This window comes from Ischnura elegans, chromosome 13 (genome assembly GCF_921293095.1).
Source record: "Ischnura elegans chromosome 13, ioIscEleg1.1, whole genome shotgun sequence".
NCBI classification, from domain to species: Eukaryota; Metazoa; Arthropoda; class Insecta; order Odonata; family Coenagrionidae; genus Ischnura; species Ischnura elegans.
In genome coordinates, this window is record NC_060258.1 from 10412376 (window position 1) to 10435347 (window position 22972).

At 37.7% G+C, this 22972-nt stretch overlaps 1 protein-coding gene across 2 annotated transcripts; it reads left to right on the forward strand.

Annotated features, from left to right (window-relative positions):
- Nucleotides 1–1382: 1382 nt before the first annotated feature.
- On the forward strand, nt 1383–21615 carry LOC124170352. 2 transcript variants are annotated; one of them, XM_046549076.1, is made up of 3 exons: nt 1383–1930; nt 18510–19587; nt 20704–21615. In XM_046549076.1, the coding sequence occupies exon 2, from the start codon at nt 18521–18523 to the stop codon at nt 19577–19579; it is 1059 nt and encodes a 352-aa protein (XP_046405032.1). In that variant the 5' UTR covers nt 1383–1930; nt 18510–18520; the 3' UTR covers nt 19580–19587; nt 20704–21615. The 2 variants fall into 2 exon arrangements, with proteins under 2 accessions (XP_046405032.1, XP_046405033.1); XM_046549077.1 differs by lacking the exon at nt 1383–1930 and having other exon boundaries at nt 18074–19587.
- The last annotated feature ends 1357 nt before the right edge of the window (nt 21616–22972 follow it).

Genomic DNA, 22972 nt, shown 5'->3' on the forward strand with positions numbered 1-22972 from the left:
TGCACTGCGTGAACGTACCACGGTGTGCCCTACACATTCAGGCTTAATTTCTTACGTATGAGCACCTTCTGATAAACAAGTGTTTTGATATCAGACGCAAGATAAAGCGGATGAAGCGAAATAAATACAGCGAAGCAGTGACACTGCGAGGGGAGGTTTGGGGGCAGTGGGGAGCCAGGGGGAATTGGGGAGGTGCCCCCCTGAAATATAAAAACACGATTATTGTCCTTCATAATAGATAACAAAATATTGAAAACTCAGGAATTTACAAAAAGTTTTTTTAACGAATTAAATTTTTTCGATTATGGAAAGAGTTAAAATTAGTTTAAAACCCATTACTTGGAGTCCGGTTTTTCAAAAATCCCCCCCCCCCCTCTGCTTTTAAACAACCCCCGAACGAAATTCCTTGCTACGCCACTGTTTTGGGGGTAAACCCCCCCCCCAGAGCTCAGAGATTTCTTTTGATAGCTTTTTTCAATCACCAAACGCGTTCCATTGCATTGTTTAGGTTCGTGAAGGTTTCAAAGAATCATGAACACCGAGCCAACCTTTCGCTGTAAATGTGCCGTGGTTAGCCATCCCACGGCTAGGCTAAATCAATTAGTGCTTTAATAACTGAAATAGATAGTCGATGACTTCGTCTTAATTTGTTACACAGTCAAAAGATTTAAATGAATATAGCGAGTCCCAGCTGTTTTATCATAATTAACCTAGTTTGGGACCATCCACTTCTTCGTTATACATCGTCAAAATTGTTCGCTCAATCAACCATTTGTGATTTTTGTATCGATGAATCGTCTTCATGAACACTTTGTTGCTGAGCTCACCTTCCGATGAAACGAATTTGCAAAAATTCCGAGGAAATGAAATCAAAATGCTTCATTATAGTCGATTGGAAGACAGACATTACGATCAACAATTGCTTGGAGATTTGTTTACATACACGGTAATCAAGTGTCTACTCGAGATGGCCTTACAATTAGCTCGAATTAAATTTAAACAAAATATGTTTTCAATATTTGCAATATTTTTAACCATTAAAATGTTATATTGTTACGAAGCTAAGTATTTAAATCGGCGAAAAGAAAGCAAACAATTAAAATAGTGGATTTTACAGACTCAACTGCTATTGTAGCGTTACCAACTCCAAATGTAATATTATGGTAATATCCCTATGATCAAGATGATTTTTTCGTTTACTTTCACCATTTTTTAAAATGTTCATTCTTTTATCCGAGGCAAAGACGAATAAAAAAATATCATTCAAATCGGTACAGCAGTTCCCGAGTTATCAATGTTCTAACTGACAAACTATTTTCGACTTTATTTTGTATAAATGTACGTAGATTTTGTGTTATCACGTACGTATTTGCAAGGGAAAGTATTGGAAAGTTATTAATTTGATACATCTCATCATTACGCTCTACATTAATTTTGGTTGGTTCTTGTAGTTATACCATATTTTCCCGGAAACTAGGATCACCTTGTCCATCAGCGACTCGAGTGGAGACTTATGTAAACCCATTTCAATGCGCGGTGGGTGACGATACAGGCAGGCAATTATCGGTTCCATTTTCGTCATGTTCGTGCTTCTGACCATAGATCTTTTATACAGTAGATGGCGCTTTCCCCTAGCCCCTTACGAAAGATCTTTCCCCTATCCCCTTCCCCTATATGAAAGATCTATGCTTCTGACCAGACAGCCAGAGTCCCCTGGATTGCTGATACGGCACTACACAGTGGCGCGGCATCACGCGGCATTTTGGCGCTTGGAACGCATCGGGCAACATCGTCATTCGAGAGGCGGACGTGGAGAGAGAACAGGGTCAACAGTTTTCGTTGCGGAGTGGAGATAAAGTGCGCATGCGCTTGCTTCTATTCCCTGAGGAGCCAGGATAAGAGGATCGGCATTGTTTTGGCGTGAATTTCGGTGAGTGTTTCATTGCCTCTATTCTTCGTATTCACTTAAAAACATTGGGACAGTTCTCTATCACTCCCAACGTTTCTTTAATGTCTTTCTTTATCAATTCCCTATAGTAGCACCGAAAGGATTATATCTAGATTTAATGCGTATCATAGTTATATCTACTGCAATAATATGAGTTTATATGCTGAGTAAATACGCATAACTCGCCGTAAATATGTATATTAAACATATCGAATGATCCCTGGTTACGCCGTAAGGATATTATTCGTATATTTTAAAGATTCTGGTGCACATCAATGACCGTGGATCATCAGACATTTATAAATAATATATTATGTAATGTATATCGAAATCATAAAAATGTACAGATATAATCGTTTTGTTGCAAATGGTGTTACGCGATCCCAGCCGGTTATAAGTACGTGATGGACTGTATCGCCTGTGTTGAATTAATTATTGTTTAGTGAAAATTGTGTAGTGAGTTGAAAATGTGTGTTGAATTAATTTTAAAATGAACTGTATTCAGATCCCTTTAGTGTTGTCCTTCAAAAGTGTAAAATTGTGAATGATAGTGTAACTTTGGAGGGAAAGGGTTCGCCTAAAAACTTTTGGCGGAAATCTATGAGAAGTTGAAAAAGTTCAGTAAAAGCATTGTGGCTGACGCGATATCCCTATTAACTTGTCTAATCGTAAACATCGCGACGGTAATTCTGCGTTAATAACACGCGAGGATGGTCTCGTGGGGCATTACTTAAACTCCTAATTAAACCCACTGTAAGTGAACGATACCAAGAGAATGTAGCAATTCCATCAAATTGCTGAAATTTCATAATTCTTGGGAATGAATATGCGACCTCGTGACAAAAAAAATTTCCAATCAACTGTTGCATAAATGTGGAAGGAAGAGGACTAATTTACTCGACAGAGGACATATTTTTCGTTTTATATTTTCATTTTATGGATAACGTTACATTTAGGTGGGAGGTGGTAAATACCGCTGTTGTGAACGACGAAAGTTTGGGAGAGTTAGTAAGGTAACGAGGATAGCTAGGTATTTATTTATCCGGAATAATAAATAAGATCATATATTTTGTCATTGAAATTGGTTTTCTTGTTTTTCAAACTATTCACCTCGATAACTGATCCACTTTTGCATACGTGAGGACCAATTTTAATCATTGACAGAATTATCAACTTCCTATGGCGTCTCAAATCGTTGCGACCGTCGCTTATTCTTCACGCGCGGAAGAAAAAAGAAATCAGTGACTGTTTTGGCGGATGTCCCATCAATGCGATGTGTTGCCATCGATGAAATATTCAGTTATTTGGGTTGATGCGTGATAGGTCCCATTGTCATGGTGAAGAATGATTCCAAGTCGCTGTACGTTGTTTTTCCTAAATACTTAAAAGAATTACGGCAAAAAAATTGTACTGTACTATTCAGAATTGATCATTCTTTAGAGGTACTTAATTCATATTCCACTTCAGTGGCGTAACTATAGTATAACAAGGTATGTTCCTATAGGAAATAGTAACGTATTTAGGGGGGATGTGGGGACCCAAAGCAATGGGGTTCGAGAAAAGTTTTGAAATAATACATGCGTGGATATGCATTCTACATTATTTTGGTACTTCAAATTTAACTTTACGTATAGGCAGTTATTAAATAAGGCAATAGTTTTACATTATTTTTTTCCACGGAGGCTTCGTGGGGGATCTATACCCCTCTTCTTCCCCATAGTGACGCCACTGTGCCAGTTTATCTAAAAACAGCTATAACGATAGAAGGATATTTTTTTAAATATCCTTTTTATCGGTATTTTAACATTTCCGTTGGCTTAAATAAAATTAAAAATGAGTTTTAGTGCAGGTAAATGTCTAGTTTATTATCGTAAAACTTATTTTTCAACTTATAGCTGGTTGTGGAACGTAACCGTGGTGATGTAGAGTAATATTTCACAGGGAAAATATATTTGAGTCATAAAATCGCGAAGCCAACCATTGACCCTTATTGAAAAACTTTTTAAATTTTCAACAGTTAATTGGGACCCCTGTTGAATTCAACTGTTGGAATCCAACAGTAACCGTAGAAATTCCAACAGTTACCGTTAAAATCCAACAGTCACATTTAAAATCCAAGAGTAACTATTGAAATCCAAAAGTCACTGTTGCAATCCAAGAGTAACTGTTAAAATCCAAGAGTAACTGTTTAAATGCAAGAGTAACTGTTTTAATCCAACAGTAACTGTTAAAATCCAAGAGTAACTGTTAAAATCCAAGAGTTTTGTCGCTAAGGGGAAGTAAAAAAAAGTTTACTTTGCGCATTGAAAATTTTTATTAAAAAGTATTAAAGAGTTGTGAACACGTACTTACCAAATAGTTAGCATTGACCCTCAGGGGATTATCAATATTTCGGTGAATGTGGGCGTGGTTTATCCTACCAAAGCACCCCCATTCCGACCTCGCTTACTTAGATCCACGTTCAGAACCAGTGATGCCCCCCAGTGGCGCAAGGGGGGGGGGGGGTTTGGGGGATAAATCTCCCCCCCAAAGCTTACGCTTCACGGTTGTGTATTTTTGAGCATTCCTTTGCAACAATCGACACGTGAAATAATTTGACTGATTGTCAAATTATGTGGAATCGAATGCGTACAAATTATTTTCACGGCTAAATGTCCGTGTAAAATCTTGTGATTGCTTGTCATACCATTAAGAATTGAAAAAGGCTACTATTATCATCAGTATTTCGCCGGTGATTGTCATTGGATTTTTATCATCATATACGATACTTATTCTAATGTATAAACTCTGTTTCTGTTAGCGGCTTCACTGGTGTGGATGTCTTTGAAAACATACCTTATTGCCGTATTTTTAGATTTCCGTTGGCTATAATAAAATTAAATATGAGTTTAAGTGCAGGTAAATGACTAGTTTACTATCGTAAAACTTAATTTTCAGCTTTTAGCTGGTTGTAGGACGTAATCGTGGCGATTATTAATAACATTTCCCTGTGAAAAGAAGTTTGAGTCATAAAATCGCGAAGCCTACCATTGACCATTGGTGAAAAACTTTTTAAATTTTCAACAGTTAGTTGGGACCACTGTTGCATTCAACTGTTGGAATTCAACAGTGACCGTAGAAAATACAACAGTTACCGTTAAAATCCAACTGTTACTGTAGAAAATCCAACAGTAACTGTTAAAATCCAATAGGCAAATTTAAAATACAAGAGTAACTATTAAAATGCAACAGTCACTGTTGAAATCCAACAGCTTTTTCGCAAAGGGGAAGTAAAAAGAAGTTAACATTGGGCATGGAAAATTTTTATTTCAAAGTATTAAAGAAATGTGGCCAAATGCTAACCAAATAGTTAGCATTGACCCTCAGGGGATTATCAATATTTCGGTGAATGTAGGCGTTGTTTATCCTACCAAAGCACACCCATTCCGGCCACCCTTACTTAGATCCACGTTCAGAACCAGTGGTGCCCCCCAGTGGCGCAAGGGGGATAACCCCCCCCCCCCCCCAAAGCTCTGAGAAATATTTAAGTTTAATCCATTTCACTTCTTTAGATTGATATTACTAATAGAATAGCGTTAGGATAAATAAAATATCCCTCGGAAAGCCGTAAAACTCACCATTTTCTTCCATTTATCTTAAAATTCCATAATTTATCAATCTCTCACCTACTGCTTATCCTGGTGGGTATTCCATACCGCCCAAACACCCCGGTATTAGTAGCACCTAAACCTCCCCCAGCTGGCTGCGACCCTGGTGTCCACCCCCCCCCCCCCCAGATATTTACTCCCCTCCTTGGGTGATGGTCCTTCGGAATAGAGCCTTCTTTTCTTCATCTTCCCGGTACCAAGCCGCTGTTACTCCCGAGAAAAAAGTGGCATGTTTTTGAGGTCGCGGTGAAAGTCGGAACTAATGGCAGCACCTGTCCTGAACCCTGGCAGACGTCTTTAGGACATTGAAACCCGTGTAAATTAAGGAAAGATTTGTGGAGAATATGTTGGATTCCAGAGATATAAAGCCAAATCTTATTATTTTATATTAAATAGCCATTCTTTATTGTAAACTGTATGAGCTTACGCAGGGATTCTAACACTCCTGTACATTAATATTGCGAATTATATGCCGGTATGTCTCTCCCTTAGGCTACGAACTTGTAACTGCAAAGTACGCCTTGATGCAATGGAATAAATACTGGAGATTATCTACGACATTAGCGAACGGATTCTCATCACGGTAAGGTGATGTTTACGTAAACGACGCGATACATTACCTAAATATTTGTCACAACAGAGGAATAGTACAAATTTCTCAATTAGGTAATGGAAGAGAGTTATACTAAAAATAAATTCATTATATCTATCTTATTAAAGGTTTGGTTCAAAAGGAAAAGAAGCAAATACCCTCTGCATTTAAGTAATTTATTCAGGTTTGGAGATACCTTTGAAACATGTGTAGATATAGATTGAACAAATAAAAAGAACAATGTGACCTTCTCAATACTGGGAAGTGGTAAACTCCATAAAAGGGTTAAGTATGTATGTATTGCGATGACCTCGTCCCTTAAAAGTTTATCTGCACATTCATTGTGGCTAAGTTTCCAATTCACGACGTAGAAAATCTTCCAATCTGAGTCATTACTGGCACCTATCAAAGAACATCACTGCCACACGAAAAATTATATCCAATAATTTTCTCCACAGATGAACCGTCTTAATATAACTCCACTTTGGCACCGAAAACATACTGAAGTCATTTTCTTAACAGATATTGCTGATAAACAGATGAATCTGTAAATAGGGAACATTCAAACATCAGTCAATCACAAGGCAATAAAATTACATGTTACGGGTTTCTCCCTTGACTGAGCCCCTTGATGCAAAGACCGCTACTGGCTGACATAAGGGGCTGGAACATAAGCACGAGAGCAGAGTTGAGTGGACAAACCGGAAATAGCACAGGAATAGCGTCATCAGTCAATTTAGGACACCTAAATTCCACCTATAATGAAATCGCGAAATAACACATTGAATATATTCGTTGATACTAATGAAATTATTTTATTTAAGCTGGGCCTTTACTTACCTCCTTGACGACTTTGCCATTGCCATCTTTCAACTGCTTCTTCCTGACGATGTCGTGGGGCATGAAATGCTTTTCACACAGTACCTGCCCTGCCTTCAACTCAAAGTTTACCCTTGGTATTGCAGCTTGCCATTTACTCCTCTTAACAGGATCTTTGGGAGCAGAGAAAAATGAGAAGGTAGACTTTTTAGAGCCATACCCCTCAGTACACCCTGGTGCGACACAGCTTCGTGGCATTTCAAATAACGCCGAAAATTAAGCGAACTAGCTCCTCCCTCACCTGTGAAATCCACACAGTGAATTACTTTAGCGTTTAGAATTACAAAAAAACGCTGAAGAACTCAATTAAATAGTTTTTCAAGTGCAAATAACTCGCTTAAACACACGTGAACTTACCGAGCCACATACAAAGCATGGGTAGACGACAAGTAGCGCTCGTAGTTCGTTAAAATTCCGCAGCCTCAAAAACCTGCCACCAAAATTGTACGGCGGGCATAGGAAGTTGCACTGGTGTGCCCGGTACCTTTCCTCTCTTTCCCAAGAATGACCTTCCTTCGACTGCATTGTGGAGTCCTTACACCCTACGGGACCCCACACAAACAAACTCCCTGTCCACTAGCCTTCACCCTTGCTAGGCCTTTGCTCTGCTTGTCGTGTTTATTTTTTTATATTGGAGCTTGGCGCTGCGGCGTCAATACGGGAATTGTCTCCAAAGGATAGGATTTTTCTGATAGAGAAACAACGTATTGTTCCTCCCCGAATTACTTTTTCGCGTACTTTCTAATTTACTCAATCGGAAGTGAAAATACCTCGGGTAACCATTCAGTTTCCTTACGATCATGTTCTAGAGCGCACTGTCTTGAAGCATTATAATGGTTGCACTGGAGCGTAAACAACTTATTACTTCGTGGCGGGATATCTAAACTCACAACAGCTGCGGTTTCTGAAGGTGGTTTCCCGATATCCATTACGTACCGTTTTAATCCCTCTCATTACTTATTACGTCATTACCAACAGAAAGTATGAAAAATACAAACTTATATTCGAGCGCACATATGAACGAATCATTTCGTCGTCTGCGACTTACGAGATAGTGATATGGGGCGATCATGAACGATTCGATCAGAAAGATTGAATCACAATGTGAATCAAATGACTCATCATTCATTTCGTTAAACAATTCGATCATCAATCACTCCGACTTCCGGTTTCATGTCAATCATCCCGGTTTCCGTTTCATTTCAAAATTTGGAAATATTTTTTGGTTGATAAGTATTCCTTGTCGCCATGGACGACCACCCACATTTGTTCGAAAATTAATAGATATATATTTTATTAAATAAATTATAGCGTTCGCCATTTTGCCATTGCAAATCAATATTGCGTGACACTGCCCTCCCCCCCCCTTCCACACATGAAGTTGAATTCCTAAAGCTGTCCCCACTTTCAGTTTTACGATGGATGCCCTGTTGAAAATGGTCTGTAATTTGTAAGAGGGAAAAAAATCACTGTAGGAAAATCCTTGAGTTCCCATAGTCAAATTACCAAGGATTAGGGCATTTTCACAATGTTCTTTTGATAACTGTACATAGAAATGCCTGACAGAAATCATCAAAAAATCAAACGTGATTCATCGTTAACTTTCTCCCACAATTTCTCAGAGAAGCAATGAAGATAATAACGTCAATATGCGCTGACTTTATTTTATAAGTTTGCCTATTCATTATTTGCCTTTAAATTTTTATGTATCAGAGTATGCTGACTATCTGTTATTTGGAATTCACGATCAACATAGGACATGAAATGATAATATGGATAGCAATAGCGTTACAATTCTTTTCGCAGATGCGTCAATATTTATTTGTTTATTCAAGGTGATTTAGTACATCCATCGATTGAGTCTTTTCGATCTTGACTCCTTTGAGTCTTTTCGATCATTAATATTGAATCAATTGATTGAATCATTAATGTGACTCAAGTCAAAATGATTGAATCACTAAAATGATCGACTCTGCCCTTCACTATTTCAAAATAAATCGTGTTAAGGTCGGAAATATCGATAGAATCGACATGCATTATCGATAGTCGCACGAGTGCGCATCGTTTCTGCGCAGAAAACTCGCCGAAATCATTCACCTCGTAGAGCAGTCGCGGCGAATGAATTTAATTCGAATGATCTTTCTCTGTCTTAAACTTCATGCACGGTATTGGCTTGAATTAAATTCACGAGAGAATATGCGAAGGCCTTCAGACGGTGATAGGCGATTGTCTTATGTTAGCAACAAACAGTGGAGTAGAACCAGCGGCCTGGACCTGGATCATGAGAGCAGTGACGACGATGATGAAAGCGAGGAAATAATTCCACCACGTCAATATAAAGTTTGCAAAGCCCTCTAGACGTTAAGGAATCTTGATCTCAATTCCCAATTAACCCTTTCGAGACGGCGGAGTTTTCGTCTTAGCATGACTGCTGCACTGAGCCCCAAGATACTCTTCTTTCTCGTGGTCCGGAGCATTTTTGGAGGGCATTCGTTAAGAAGGGTCTCGCTGAACCTTTTTCGACCCCTCCACGCAGGGACTCCGCATTATCTCGGACTCCGAGAGTAGTTGTGCTCCCTCCTTTCCGGGTTTACGACTATACCTGTGGAATTGGTTCGCGGTCAACTTATGTATTGCTTATATGTATTTATCAAATGGATAATATTGTTGGTTGCACGTAAATCGCTGATTTTGAACTGAATTCCTCATTTTTTTCAGAGCATTGTCAAATTTTAAACGAAGTTCTAAGGTCGATATCAACGCATTTAATGCAGAAACAAATTCTATGTCGATGTTTACACAGAAAATGAAATACAAGTTAATATTTATCGTAGAATTTCGTTTAAAAAATTGTAAACGCTACGCAAAAGAAAAAGAATTCATTTCTTAGTTTAATTTTTTTTGAGAAAAGAACAAATATTTATTTGGAAAACTGACTGGATGAACAATTGCATGACCCTTACCGCTAAGAGGGGTAATACAAGACGAGGGGTCAGGGTACCTGATCCCGGATTCCGAGGGTAAAGCAAACCTGAAACAAAGACGTCGTACATCCGCCACTGTCATAAAAGGGGGAGAGCTATAGGAAACGTTAATCTAAATTGTACGAAAGTCTATGTACACGAGAACGTATTTGAAATAATGTAATTGCTAGCATTCCTTCACTTATTGTTTAATAAAATCCCCGAAGAAAATATGCGGCTTTCGTCTCCCGGGTCAAGAAACGTCAACACGTATATTTTAGATCTTTATTTCGGAAAAGGTTAAGTTCCCATCTATGAAAGTTGGACGCCAATGTGGAAGAGCAAAAAACAACAAATTTATTTTGCTAATATCTTTACATCTACGTCTACATAATACCCTGCGAGCCACCTCTAGGGTGTTTGGCAGGGGGTGATCAATCACCAGCATGTAATTAGAATCCCACATGCACGCCAGGCGGTCCAAAAAACGTCACGCATACTAACAAATTATACTACCATATCCTGTTAGAAATATTAATAAAACTAAGAAACATGCATTTAATTTTACATAGGTTTGTAGGCTACACTACAAGTCATGCAATATATTTACGAGTTCTTATCGCTGCCGTTATAATCTATTATTGATCGTGGAAAAATACATTCTGAATCTGTGTTCTACAATCTATCTCTCTTATTTTATTCATATGATCTTATCCGATCTTTACACATATATCGTATAATTTCCTGAATAAACAAGTTAAATATTATGCTCAATTTGCCACCAATTTATTTTGATGCGTACTCCTAATGTAAAGGCACTTCCAACTCTAATATTGAACTTTCTTATAGCACTCCTAGACATAGCTGTCCATGAAGATGGGACAACCTGGTTCCCTGTGACTGAATACCCTCTATAGGAGCTGTACTTAAATGAATTAATTGAATTTTGAATTGTGAAATAATATCTCTTCATTGCTTTTTTTAAGATGTACTGGTGAATAATATTGCATAAAATGATGAATTTAAGTTAGTTTATCATTGGCTCTATATACCACCAATTTATTTTGCTAGTTACTCGTAATGAAAATGACATTCCCATCTCCAACCATGAACTTTGTTATACCGCTCCGAGAGATATTTCTTTCCGAAACCTTTGTTTACTGTTTCCTGCACCCCTATGCTTTGAGAGTCCCAAACCCCCCTCCACTTGCATCCCACCTCTCCCACTAGCATTTCCCACCCCCCTCTGTTTCCCTGAGCTGGAGTGCGTCGTAAGGAAACACGGCCCACGAAAAGCAGTCGCAGGCGAGGCACTAGTCTCTTCTCCCACCCCTTACCCCTCCGCACCCCTCTTCATCATTCACCCCCCACTTCGTCAACCATGCAGAACCCACCCCACTCTCAATCAACCCACCCTAGAAATGGGAAAAATTCCGCCGTAATCCATTAATCGTATCCAATGATCATCGATTCCCAAATCATCGGTCCAGTTTAAAGGCCTTTTTACACGGGGCACGGAATTGCGCAGGTTAGAGCTGCATTAATTTCTAAAACGGCGCGGAATTGCGCGAATGCATGAACGAAATTGGAACGGGGGCTATTTTTTTGCCGTCTCGCATCCACGCATTCTCGCATGTGTTCTAGCAATACACCGCTTTCACACGACGCGATTTTGATTGCGCCTTCGCACGTACGTCAGATTGCGCAATTCCGTGTACCGTGTGAAACGGCCTTAAAATCGGGATAGCATAATCTGATTATTTCGAAAGTCGGTACAATTATATGATTTATTGCAGACATCGAATCATTTGATTGTTTAGTTGCCATAGGATCATATGATTCTACCGATTATGCGCAGGCAACGAATTGATGCGATTGCACCGATACTATAATAATCGCGAGGATATCGTTCGATTTTTCAACACGAATTTTCCACATCACTATCAATTCAAATGTACTGCGGTATAATTGCAATATAAAAATAAGCCACCGGTACTTGATTCTCACGCGAATGGAGATATATTAAAACAACGGCTATTGCAGCCGATGTAATCAAGTTGAGATGGAGCTTAAGTAATCGATTCAACGATTAAATCGACGCCTCTTAAACGATTACATAATCAAAACAATCGCAGTACAATGATCGATTTTAATCGAAAATCGATTATTTTTACCAATCACTACCCCACCCCCTTTGAACGTTTTTCGGCTGTGGAGGACACAAACAAGGATTGAAAATTATGATATTCTTTACATGATATAAACAAGATTTTAGTTGATCACAGGAATACTAGTACTTCATTGATACAATTAGGTCATGTTGTTTATTCGACCAATATCTCTTTTAAAAATCTAATGAAACACGCCACTTCGCTGAAAAAAGTTTGCTCTCCTATCGGCATTTGCACTGCTGCACTTGCTTTTATGGATTTTCGTCTGATGTAAAAATTCTTATCCATCAAACGCCATTTCCAGTAAACGTATTCACGAGAGCAATGTGCAATGTTTTGCCTAAAACAACCTCTTTCGCCGGCTCTGTGATTGGGCGTGAGATAGATAAAAAAGGCCAATAATAGTCTATCATTTGAAATGTTCCTGTACAATAAATATATATTTTTTTAAATAATTGAGTGAGTGTGCAAAATGTGAACAATGTTGCGTTAATCGTCAGGTCACGCCCAACTCGAGGCGTTCTGCAATACTCACGCCCTTCTCTAACGTATTATTTTATTCATCTTCAATTGTTTTCAGTCCATCTTGTTCTCACTAGTTTCTTCGGAAGCGCCATTGGCCGAAGACGGATGAAAATAAAACTTATAAAAATGAAAACTATTTCCGGAAAAAAATGCCGCATCAACTGCCGAGAAGCTCAGCTGCGAGTATATAGTGTATCTCCAGAAGTCACTAATTTATTTTTCCAACTATTTCCTAGCTTAAAATGCTTAAATAACGTTAGATATACGTCGCGTTTGGTCTCGTTCTCTTTTGCATTACGTGCACATTACAAATATTTTAATCTAATAAAAGTACAATGCCTATTGCCGAAATTCATTTTTAAACACCTTTTAGCCTAATAGGTGATTCATGCAGCAGTTGACCTCAAGAAACTGGGAACTTTGAAGCAAGTAGGCTGAAAAAGGTCGGTGGGTGAGAAAAGGGGGGGGGAAGCGAAACATGTTTCTATTGTTCTCGGGGAACTTGATATTTTTTTCGAAGCTAAGGTCTTCGTAACAAGATCCCTGTGAGAGCTGGGACCTTTTTTTTATTTCGGAGAAGAGGAAAGGGTCAGAGGGCGAGTGCTGAATGGAGGGGGATAGCGGATCGTGGGAAATGCACAAATGTTACTTTTCCACGGCACTGAGCTTCTCTCTTCGGTAGTTCCATCTCCTGGGGAAGATTGAAACTATGTGCCTGTCCTTATTAGCCATAATTGACACATTGTATATATTTCGTCCAATTTTCGTCAAACAATGGATGCGGGAAAATTATACGACTACGACTATCTTCAAACGATCAATGCGGGACAACGATACTTAGGGGAACTAAAGATGCGGGAAAAATTACACTGCCTACATATGTGAAATATTAACGGTGAACGTGCATGAAATGCGGGAACGTGGAAATGAAAAAATGCGTGAACGATACATGGGGGTTCCACACTACAAATCCCCTGGCGGAACAATGTTAAGGTCACTAGCAACGGAAATGAGTGTTTGTAAGAAGTTTTGGACAATATTACCAGAATTATTTGTTTTACAAAACGTGTGTACATTCAAAATGATGCTATAAAACGCTGATATAGAAAGCAGTTTTTTTTTTATTTTACCGCTAACATTGAGAGACCTGGAGGGCAAGTCTGTAACTCTGTTCTCTCCCGAAAATGGGAGAAAGGAGATTCGTGAAGCGCCTGCGCGAGAGTTGTCGCCCGCCCCAAGTCTCTAGGGCGCCCCGCCGGAGAAAGGAGACTATTTGTCGCCTGGGAGAGTACTAGTCTCCCGACCCAAGTCCGTAAGCCCCCTCAAGCGCCTTTGGCGCCCCAGACGGGCGCTTCAGTTATGTCCCCCTCAAGAGCCCGACGTATCTCTTTCTCCCATGGAGAAAGTGCGTATCTCGACAGTGTTTTGTTGTATTTTCTCAATATGGCGCGTTTTCTTTCAAATCATAGAATATTATTGCTCGTATATGAGGTGCATTTAAGAGAAGTGGGGCAATTAACACCAGTGAGAAATTGTTGCGGAATATTAATAAACCGTTTGAGGAGAGGGAGGAAGATTTCCGGCCGCATTAGCGAAGAAGGTTGTCCTATCCGTCCTTCGATGGTCCGATTCTCTTCCTCCTGAAAATCCATCACCAACGCTTAGCTGGAGAGCCTCAACAGCAGGCAAAAACACCGCAATCCTATGAAATAACAATTATCTGTAGCTCTGAATTCTTTTCGTGTAAGTAGCGGGTTTTAGAAAGCTAATGCTAATTCAGAGAGCGCAAGAAACGCACTTTAAATAATGAAAAATAACTTCTAAACAAGTCCTACCTATGAAAAGCAATAGATAGTTAATGAAACACAAGACATGCCCTTATTGTTAGAAGAACTTATTCCATGACAATGTAACAGAGTTTCACCATTTCATTGGTTTCACGAATACGACTGCTCAGCAAAACCGTGTGCACACATATTGAGATCGCGAATCGGTTCCGCTGTCAACACATACAGAAGCTATAAATGTACTTCAATAATAAATGAATATCCACATACTAAGTACTAGCACACACACCGTAAATATAAAGTGAGACATAGGCAAATAAAATTAAAAAAAACTGGAAATCACTTCCAATCTTTTATTCATCACGAACAACTTACAATCACTAAGCTCGTTATGATAAAAACAACTATTAATTCACTGATTTAAAGCCAGAAATTAGCCCACGAAAGAGGCACAGGTGACTTATCTCACTTTTATTCGTTAATACACTAGAAAAAGTGACTTCACACACAGCTTTGATCTTGATAGCTTGATCGTGAAATGTCAATGTACCTATACGATGAACAACGGAGGTGAACACTTCACTGACAATGTTTACATTGCTGTCAGACATTAATCGATATGGTAATAACACTGCTTACAATTCAATCACGATGGAGCACTGATAATTACAACTCTTAGCCGATATTTTTGTACATTGCAACCACTGACACTGTGATTATCAGCAGAAGATTTACGGGAGTTGTCACATTGACAATAACACAATTTTGGCACAAAAGATGTTTGCACAAATCTGCAAGCAGCGAGCAAAAGCTGTATTCACATTAGAAATATACTCTTAATTTTCAAGTTTGGTGAGGTTGTAATTGATACGAAATGAAGAATTTACATGGTGACAAGCAACATTTACCGGCAATTGGATTTAGCCTTGCAACCGCTTGCAAGCGAGGAATCACTGCGCGCGGTCAAAAAAGTAGTCCCGACTTTAGTAAGTCATAATGAGGTTATTATGCATTCAATAGAGAAAATATTTGCATGGCTGAGTTTGAAATAAAATTAAAAACGTTTTAAAATTGCACACGGTTAATTTTTCTATAAATCAAGCTCCAATATCAGATTCGCCTTAGAAATTTTTCATACTACACATCGGAGCGAGTTTTCTCCCATCCGAACGGGAGAAACAGTTCTCTCTACCGAGTTACGGACTTGGGTCGGGAGACAATTTTGGGCGAGAACTCTCTCTCCCATACGAGGCGCCCCAACCCAGACAGCACATTTGTGGTAATACATTTGTATTACAATTGTAATACAGTGTCAAATGTCCTCTATTACAATCGTATTACAATTGTAATACAGTGTCAAATGTCCTCTATTACAATCGTATTACAAATTCCCTTGTATTTTGCCTTTGTATTACAACTGTATTACAAATCATCTGTATACAAGACGTTTGAATACAACTGTAATACAGTTGTATTACAAAAATCGGTACAATTTGTAAGGTTACAGAAGATTTACCATTTGTATACAAATGGTTTTAAGTTACCGACTTGCCCTCCAGGTCGTGAAGTATTCATAGCAAATCTGTTCTATTTTTTGTTGTATTTCTTCTACACATTATTGAAATGTATTTCAATGTTTTTGTGTACCGGGGTACATATAGTCAGACATGCTATCCGGAATGGAAGAGGAAATGTCCCTTGCTGGAATGAATTGGTGTTGAGTTTAGATGGCCTTGCACTTACTTTGCAAACAATGTGCTCCCTCCTTCCAAGCCCCCCGAAGGAGTCCGTGATATTGTCCTTGGGTCGTAGTCTTTTGAGAATAGTTCACCAACCTTCTTCGACAAGAAAGAGAGTCGTTATCGAAGGATTACATGCGCAGCCAATTTCTCAAGTGCGCGTCGGGAGACTTGTGTATTAGGTGTTCTCCTCGGAAGGTATTGAATTGGTAGAAATGGGACTCGTATCCATAACTAACCATAATTTTTTCCGTTCCCAAATAAATTTTTGCGTGTAAATACAACGATCAGCGGCACCATAAGTCAGAAACGGCTCATAAGAGTCACCGCTGACTTGATGAGAACACATTGAGTTCCCTCTTTGTAGAATTTATGTTACATTTATTACATATATTTACATTTATTTACAAACACTACTAAGACGCACTGCATGTTCTTGGATAGGAAGAAGCAAGGAATTAAAGCTTCTTAATCTCACCAGAGGTAAAATGTATCACCATATGCATAAATATTAAAATAAATGGGCATTTTAGAAGCATGAAAAATAAAAAAATACCTCACCTAAAAACGATAAAATCCTAAATGTATCATAAATAAAATCAATAGATTAAAAACATGTTCCAATTAAAAAAATACAGTAGATTCCGTTTAATGGGTCCAGCGGTTACTTGGGGCAGCCGCTTAATTGGGGCAGATCTTGAAGAACAGAACCCAATAGAGAGGAATATCCCAGAGTATTCTCCGCTTAATTGGGACAGCATGCCGCTTTATTGGGCCATGAGTCGGCGACATAGACTCTATACTTGTGACGAAATTAAAAGTTTTTGTTCTCAGAATACAATTTTTTTATATTTTCCTCCTTCTATTTACTCTTATTTTTCAACATTGTTCCTATTCGAAAACGTATTGGGTAATGTAAATACTTTAATAATCTACTGTACTTCAAAAAGTTGCCGCGGGCAATTTACGAAAAAATATTGCGACCACCTTAGCCTTTTCCATTCGCCAGATCCGAGTGTCATCCATAGATGACGGAAAATAAATCTTAAATAGAATAAAAAAATTTGTGCATATAGACTTATTTCCATATTTTTTTATCAAATGTAACGTAATGACATTTAGGTGATTCCATCAAATGATTCAATCATTTGGATCATTCAATCATTCTGAATGATGACTTGGGATTGACTGCAATCCTTGAGCTTCTTAGGATAGATGCCGGAGATGTTGCAATCGCTCGTTCTCGAATGAGATGCCTTTAGAGCTGAGTTTACCATGGCGATGAATACAACTGTTCGTTCGTACAATGAATACTCACTTGCGTTTCTTATGGCGACAGTTGAGACGTAATATTGAGAATTTCTTATTTTAACAGTTATATTAAACCGTTGTTAAAAAAATTAAATTTGGCTTTTAGTTTTGATCTTTGTAGGAACTTTTTCTTTGTATTTTTCATGTACTGTGAACCATTTTTCAACTTTTGCCGATGAAAACTGAACTTTATATAAGTAATACGTCTGTATTTCGCTTGTATTCACAAATAAATAACAATAACATAAATATGGCTTCCATTTTTACAGCTCTTTCTCAATTTTACCCGTACATGATTTATAGTTAAACTTTCAAGATAAAAACTTAAAAATTATATTTGGTGCGTTCATTGCACATGATAAGAGAATGAAAAACATCAAGTACCAAGAGAGATTCCTTTTGCAGTGTGTTGATGCAATTTCAGAGATTTACATAAAAAACTCATAACGTAATCTGACATTGTGATTATATTTTTTTCCAGGAGATTTTTTTTTTTTTTGATTACTTAGTTTTTTGTATGGTCGTGGATTTAATGTATGTTTATTATTTGTTAGTAAATCTGAGTCGCCTAATAACCATCAATAGAAATAAACGTTGCTCGTTTGATTTTAAATGCGTTTATGAGTTTGCATTTGTGAATCAAGGCTTCCTTGTTCCCAACCACCATTTTGTTAATCGAATTCAACCCGCTTATTTTCCAACATCCCTCCGCCCTGAGGTCCTGAAAAGCCGACTCACTGTACATACGTAATTTTTCTCATTGATACCATTGTTGTTGGCTGAGAGAACAATAGTGGTGCAGTTTACCCCGAATGAAAGAAGACTTCTTCCACTTTGAATTTGATTTGTCAAATTTTAAACGAAGCTCGGAAAATAACTCTGAAACAGCACCTCCAGATATGTAAACCTCATATGAATCCACTCATTGCATTTCTTTTTATTTCTAGGCGCAGTTAAAATGGCTAGCACTGGCGACACAGTGGAAAACCTTCCTGTTGAAGAGGCACGAGGTGGGGTGACTGAGATTGAGCAAGGGGCCAGAGATTCAACGGATGAAATGCGCCACTACCTATCCAGCAATTTTGCTTCTCTGCGAGATGAGATTCACAAAGAGATCACTTCAAGGGATGTCATGCTTCAAAAACTGGAAGAGAGCGTCACTAGATTATCTGAGGATATCGCTCCTGTGAAAGATTATGTGACGGCAGAGATGGAAGAGGAGGACGACGACTCAAGTTCTTCATCTTCAGGTTCGCCTGAAGATAGCGCTCCTCAGGACGGAGACCAGGAAACTGAAGAAGAGAGAAATAATAGAGCATTAAATAGATGTGTGGACGTGATGATGAGTCTCACGGAAATACGGAAGAATAACGAGGAGAAAACAAAGATAGTCAGAGGTTTTTACGAGAAAATATACGAAGCATCTCCCCTGACCTCTCTTATGTTAACGTTCCTGGAGAGAAATCGTGGAGTGAAAGTACTAGTCGATTGTGATTCCTCCTATATCCACAACTTAGTGAAACGATTGGTCAGCTTGGACGGTGCAAAATGTACTGGAACATTTTTTCGTACGTTCGCCGACTTTTTTGAATGCAAGGTTTACTTGGGAGGTAAGGCTGGAAAATATTCACTATGGGAAGGGGACAAAACAGTGTACAAAAATCATGACCCTGAAGTTTCCCTGGCTCAGAGCTTGGCACAGATGGTGATCCACTTGATTTTCAAAACCCGAGGCTGTCCTTATGCATGTAACGATGAAATGCATGAGAAACTGTATGAGAAAATTGAACAGGAAGAATTGCAGAAGAAGAATACCTCAGGAGTGTGCATGGACGACTTGATAAAAGATGCCTTGAGTATGAAAACACCTTTAGGGAGAGAAGTATCATTGATTTCGGTCGTCCCGGCAATGTTGGTCAAGTACGGTTCGAAGAAAGGAATGTCGATACTGCAGAGGGAGATACCTTTCCTCACGTTCTTCTTCATGCAACGTGTGATTCCGAAAATGAGGAACTAGTCAATGAGGTAAGTGACTCACTTGGTAAACATTTTATCGGAATACAGGAATCTTCATGAAAAATTCGAGTCATTCTCCATGGCATATGGGTCTGTTGTTATTTAATGTGCTTCCACTGTAAGCTAAGAGAGTAAAGAATATGTCCCTCTTCAATTGCAACATTTGTGAGTTATTTTGAAACACTCATTTTATTCTGTGCAGAAATTTCTTCATCTGTGACATTTTTTTTCTTTATTTATTTTAAATGTTTTAATAACTCACTCACTCCTTGAAGTGTCCTATATTTGTACATGCAAATTACCGGACAAATGAAAATATTAATACAATAATAGTTTTAACATCCTTAATGGTTTCAGAGACTTTGGAAAGCGTCAAAAATAAAAATATCTCATTATGATGGAGAGAAATGTTAGTAATCATTGCATAAAAACACACATACGTACATTCCTAAAATTTACACTTCACAATATTCAGCAATGCTATAAAAGACGTTCTTTTTTCGCAATCACAACCTCACGTCAGCCCTAAACGTTGCCAGGGATGCCAACTTACAAAAAAATATTCGGGGGGCCCAAACCGGGTATGTATCCTGCCACAGAAAATTTTATAAGTAACGAGTTTTAAATTTCTTAAGCATTTTAGATGAGTCATGCGATCAACATTAGAGCCATGATAACTCGAATCTCGATATCTGGACGCTCCGGGGAAAATCGACAGCCTGACACATTTTTTTCCTCACACCCATAACGAATTTCAGAGGGTGGGTTCGGGCCCCCTCAGGCCCCATGGAGTCGGCACCAATGAATTTTGCTTACGATAGTTTAGGTCATGAGTGATAGCACTTTTATTTCTGCGTTTACAATCACAGCATCTGTTGCATTTGTTAAATTTTTAGTTAACGATCAGCCTATGATTTTTATGGGATATATATTTCAGCTAAAAATGGCATGCGTAAATTTGACAGATCAACCTGGAAAAAACCGAGAATTTTATAATTTAATAAGTGGGAGAACCCTGACTGATAACATTAATAATATTAATAATAATTATCGCATTTTATTGTGTTAATTAATGAGGGCCAAACAATTTTGTTACATATCTGTTTTGTTTACTTGCTTCAACAGGTATGAAGAATGTGCCTTCAACAAAACGTCGGAGATGAGTGCCTTGAAGTTATTGTTCTTAAGTTCCTGAAATTCATAGTCTTGAAGAAGAGATTCGTATTTTATTCCACGTCAGTCATTTTGGTGAACCAGGAGTTGAACAGTGGCTGGCCACATGTATCAATGTTTTCGCAATTGTTACCTAATCGGAGCTTGATTTACGACCTATATATATATATAAGGTTGGATATTATTGTTATAGTTTCATAATTATGTTTATTGTAACATGCCATTTTAATTTTTTAATGCCTTTATCAAAAAACGCGCAACTGCTTATATGCAATGTTTGTGCAATAATATCTGCATTCTGAAATTATAATCATTTTTTCATTACTTCAGGTGTTACACTGATAAAAAGAACATTTATTCTCCTTAGTAACACCTGTATATTGTATTTATCCTAACCTATAATGGCAGAAAAAAAGATTGAGAATTTTAATTTTTTAAAGAATGTAGTAGATTCTGTGTATCTTTTATAGGTACTAATTGTTAATTCTCCTATTTTATGGAAGTGTTTTACATTCTCTGGTAATGAGATCCAATGTCTAGGTACTTTATCATGAAAATGACTCATAGAAATTATAATTAGTTAGATTGTGGAACACCTTAAAAAATATTTTTGTAATTGAATACATTAACAATGCTTTGGTTTCCTTCTATAGCCTTGATTTACCTATTTTGTCTTATAGCCATATATTTTTCCTATTTCTGTCACTCATACTTGAGAATAAAGACACGATATTGATTGGCTAATGGATGTATTTTGTATAACCACTGCTAGCCATAAATGGATGTTCTAATATTATGTACACCATTATGTTTTTTCAAATGATTTTGTAATTTGATTCTAATAAAAGAAGAGATTTATTCTTACTTATTCTTGCATAAATACACATGAATTCTCTCCAAGCGAAATCATTGTTGGTGAGTGGCAGATATATATAAGTGTTTCCTGGTGGAATCTACCATTGGACAACATTTTTCATGCTACGAGTAGCATGAGAATATTTTTAAACCTCTCTCTACGAAGCTCTTTTTTGGGGTGGAGTGACCCTGGAATTTTCGTCCATCAGATTTTGGAATCCAGATCAACACTTACCCTGGCCACTACGCTAGACCCCTTCTAACCCTATCATAGCACGAATCTACGGTCAAATTATTCCATTACCAGTTTTTTTTAAGCATAATATTGCTTTTGATTTTCAACAATTTACTCTTCTAAAAGAATTACTAATATTTTCATAAACATTGTGGAATTTTAAACGGATATATATATATATATAGTTTATAACGACAAAGTTAATAAATAAAAGGCAATAAGGTTACAAGTCCCGAATTACGTTATTTTAAATGCTAAAATTTTGTTTAAAAATCACTCACGCACAGAATAAAACGAAGAATTCATTTCAAAGTCCTGGAGTTCATGAACCCCCAAACCCTGTTACAATAATATTTTGACAAATTTGATTTGTGTTAAGATTTTTTTGTCAGCTCTTTATACCACTTCATATTTTGTTATATTAATCCTTTAAAAAATAGGGGAGGGGGTGAACAGTGTATTTATCCCTTACAAACTGTTCCATTAGCTGCAATATCATATGTCGTAAAAAAAAACGACAAAAATGGTCATTTTAATGTTTTTAAAAATTTTTTTTCAATTGTCACCCCCTAAATCTTTTCAACCCCAGTGAGGTTTGTCTCTATCTTGACCCTGATAGCTTCAAAACGTCAATTTTTTTTATCAGAAGCAGATAACATTAGTAAAAGTCCCTTGAAAAGCGATAAGTTTAGAGAAGGGGTAGTTTTCCCCTTAGCCTGAAACACCGTAAATTGTAGCCGGGCAATTTTCGAACTATTTTTTTTGCAGAACAGTGTAATTTCTGAATGTTTAAAAAAAAACAATTGTCTTAGATACTTGATAAATTTTCTCATTTCTCCATTACATCTGGGAAAGGAAATATAAATTACTGACACTTACAATGAATCACAACATGTTTTTAGGTATAGTTATTATGTTCGGAAATGGAAAATATATTAACAGAATCGTTAGTTAGAATAGTTGTCTTAATCTTCATGGAAAAATTTTTTTATCGACTCTAGAATTTTAACCTGCTAAATACAGAAAAATTGCCTGCATAAGCCTTCCTTTGCATTTAAATTTTTTTCCTAAAACTGAAGCCAAAAAATTAGGGGGGAGTTTACTAGGGGGGGGGGGGGGGGGAGTGTATTC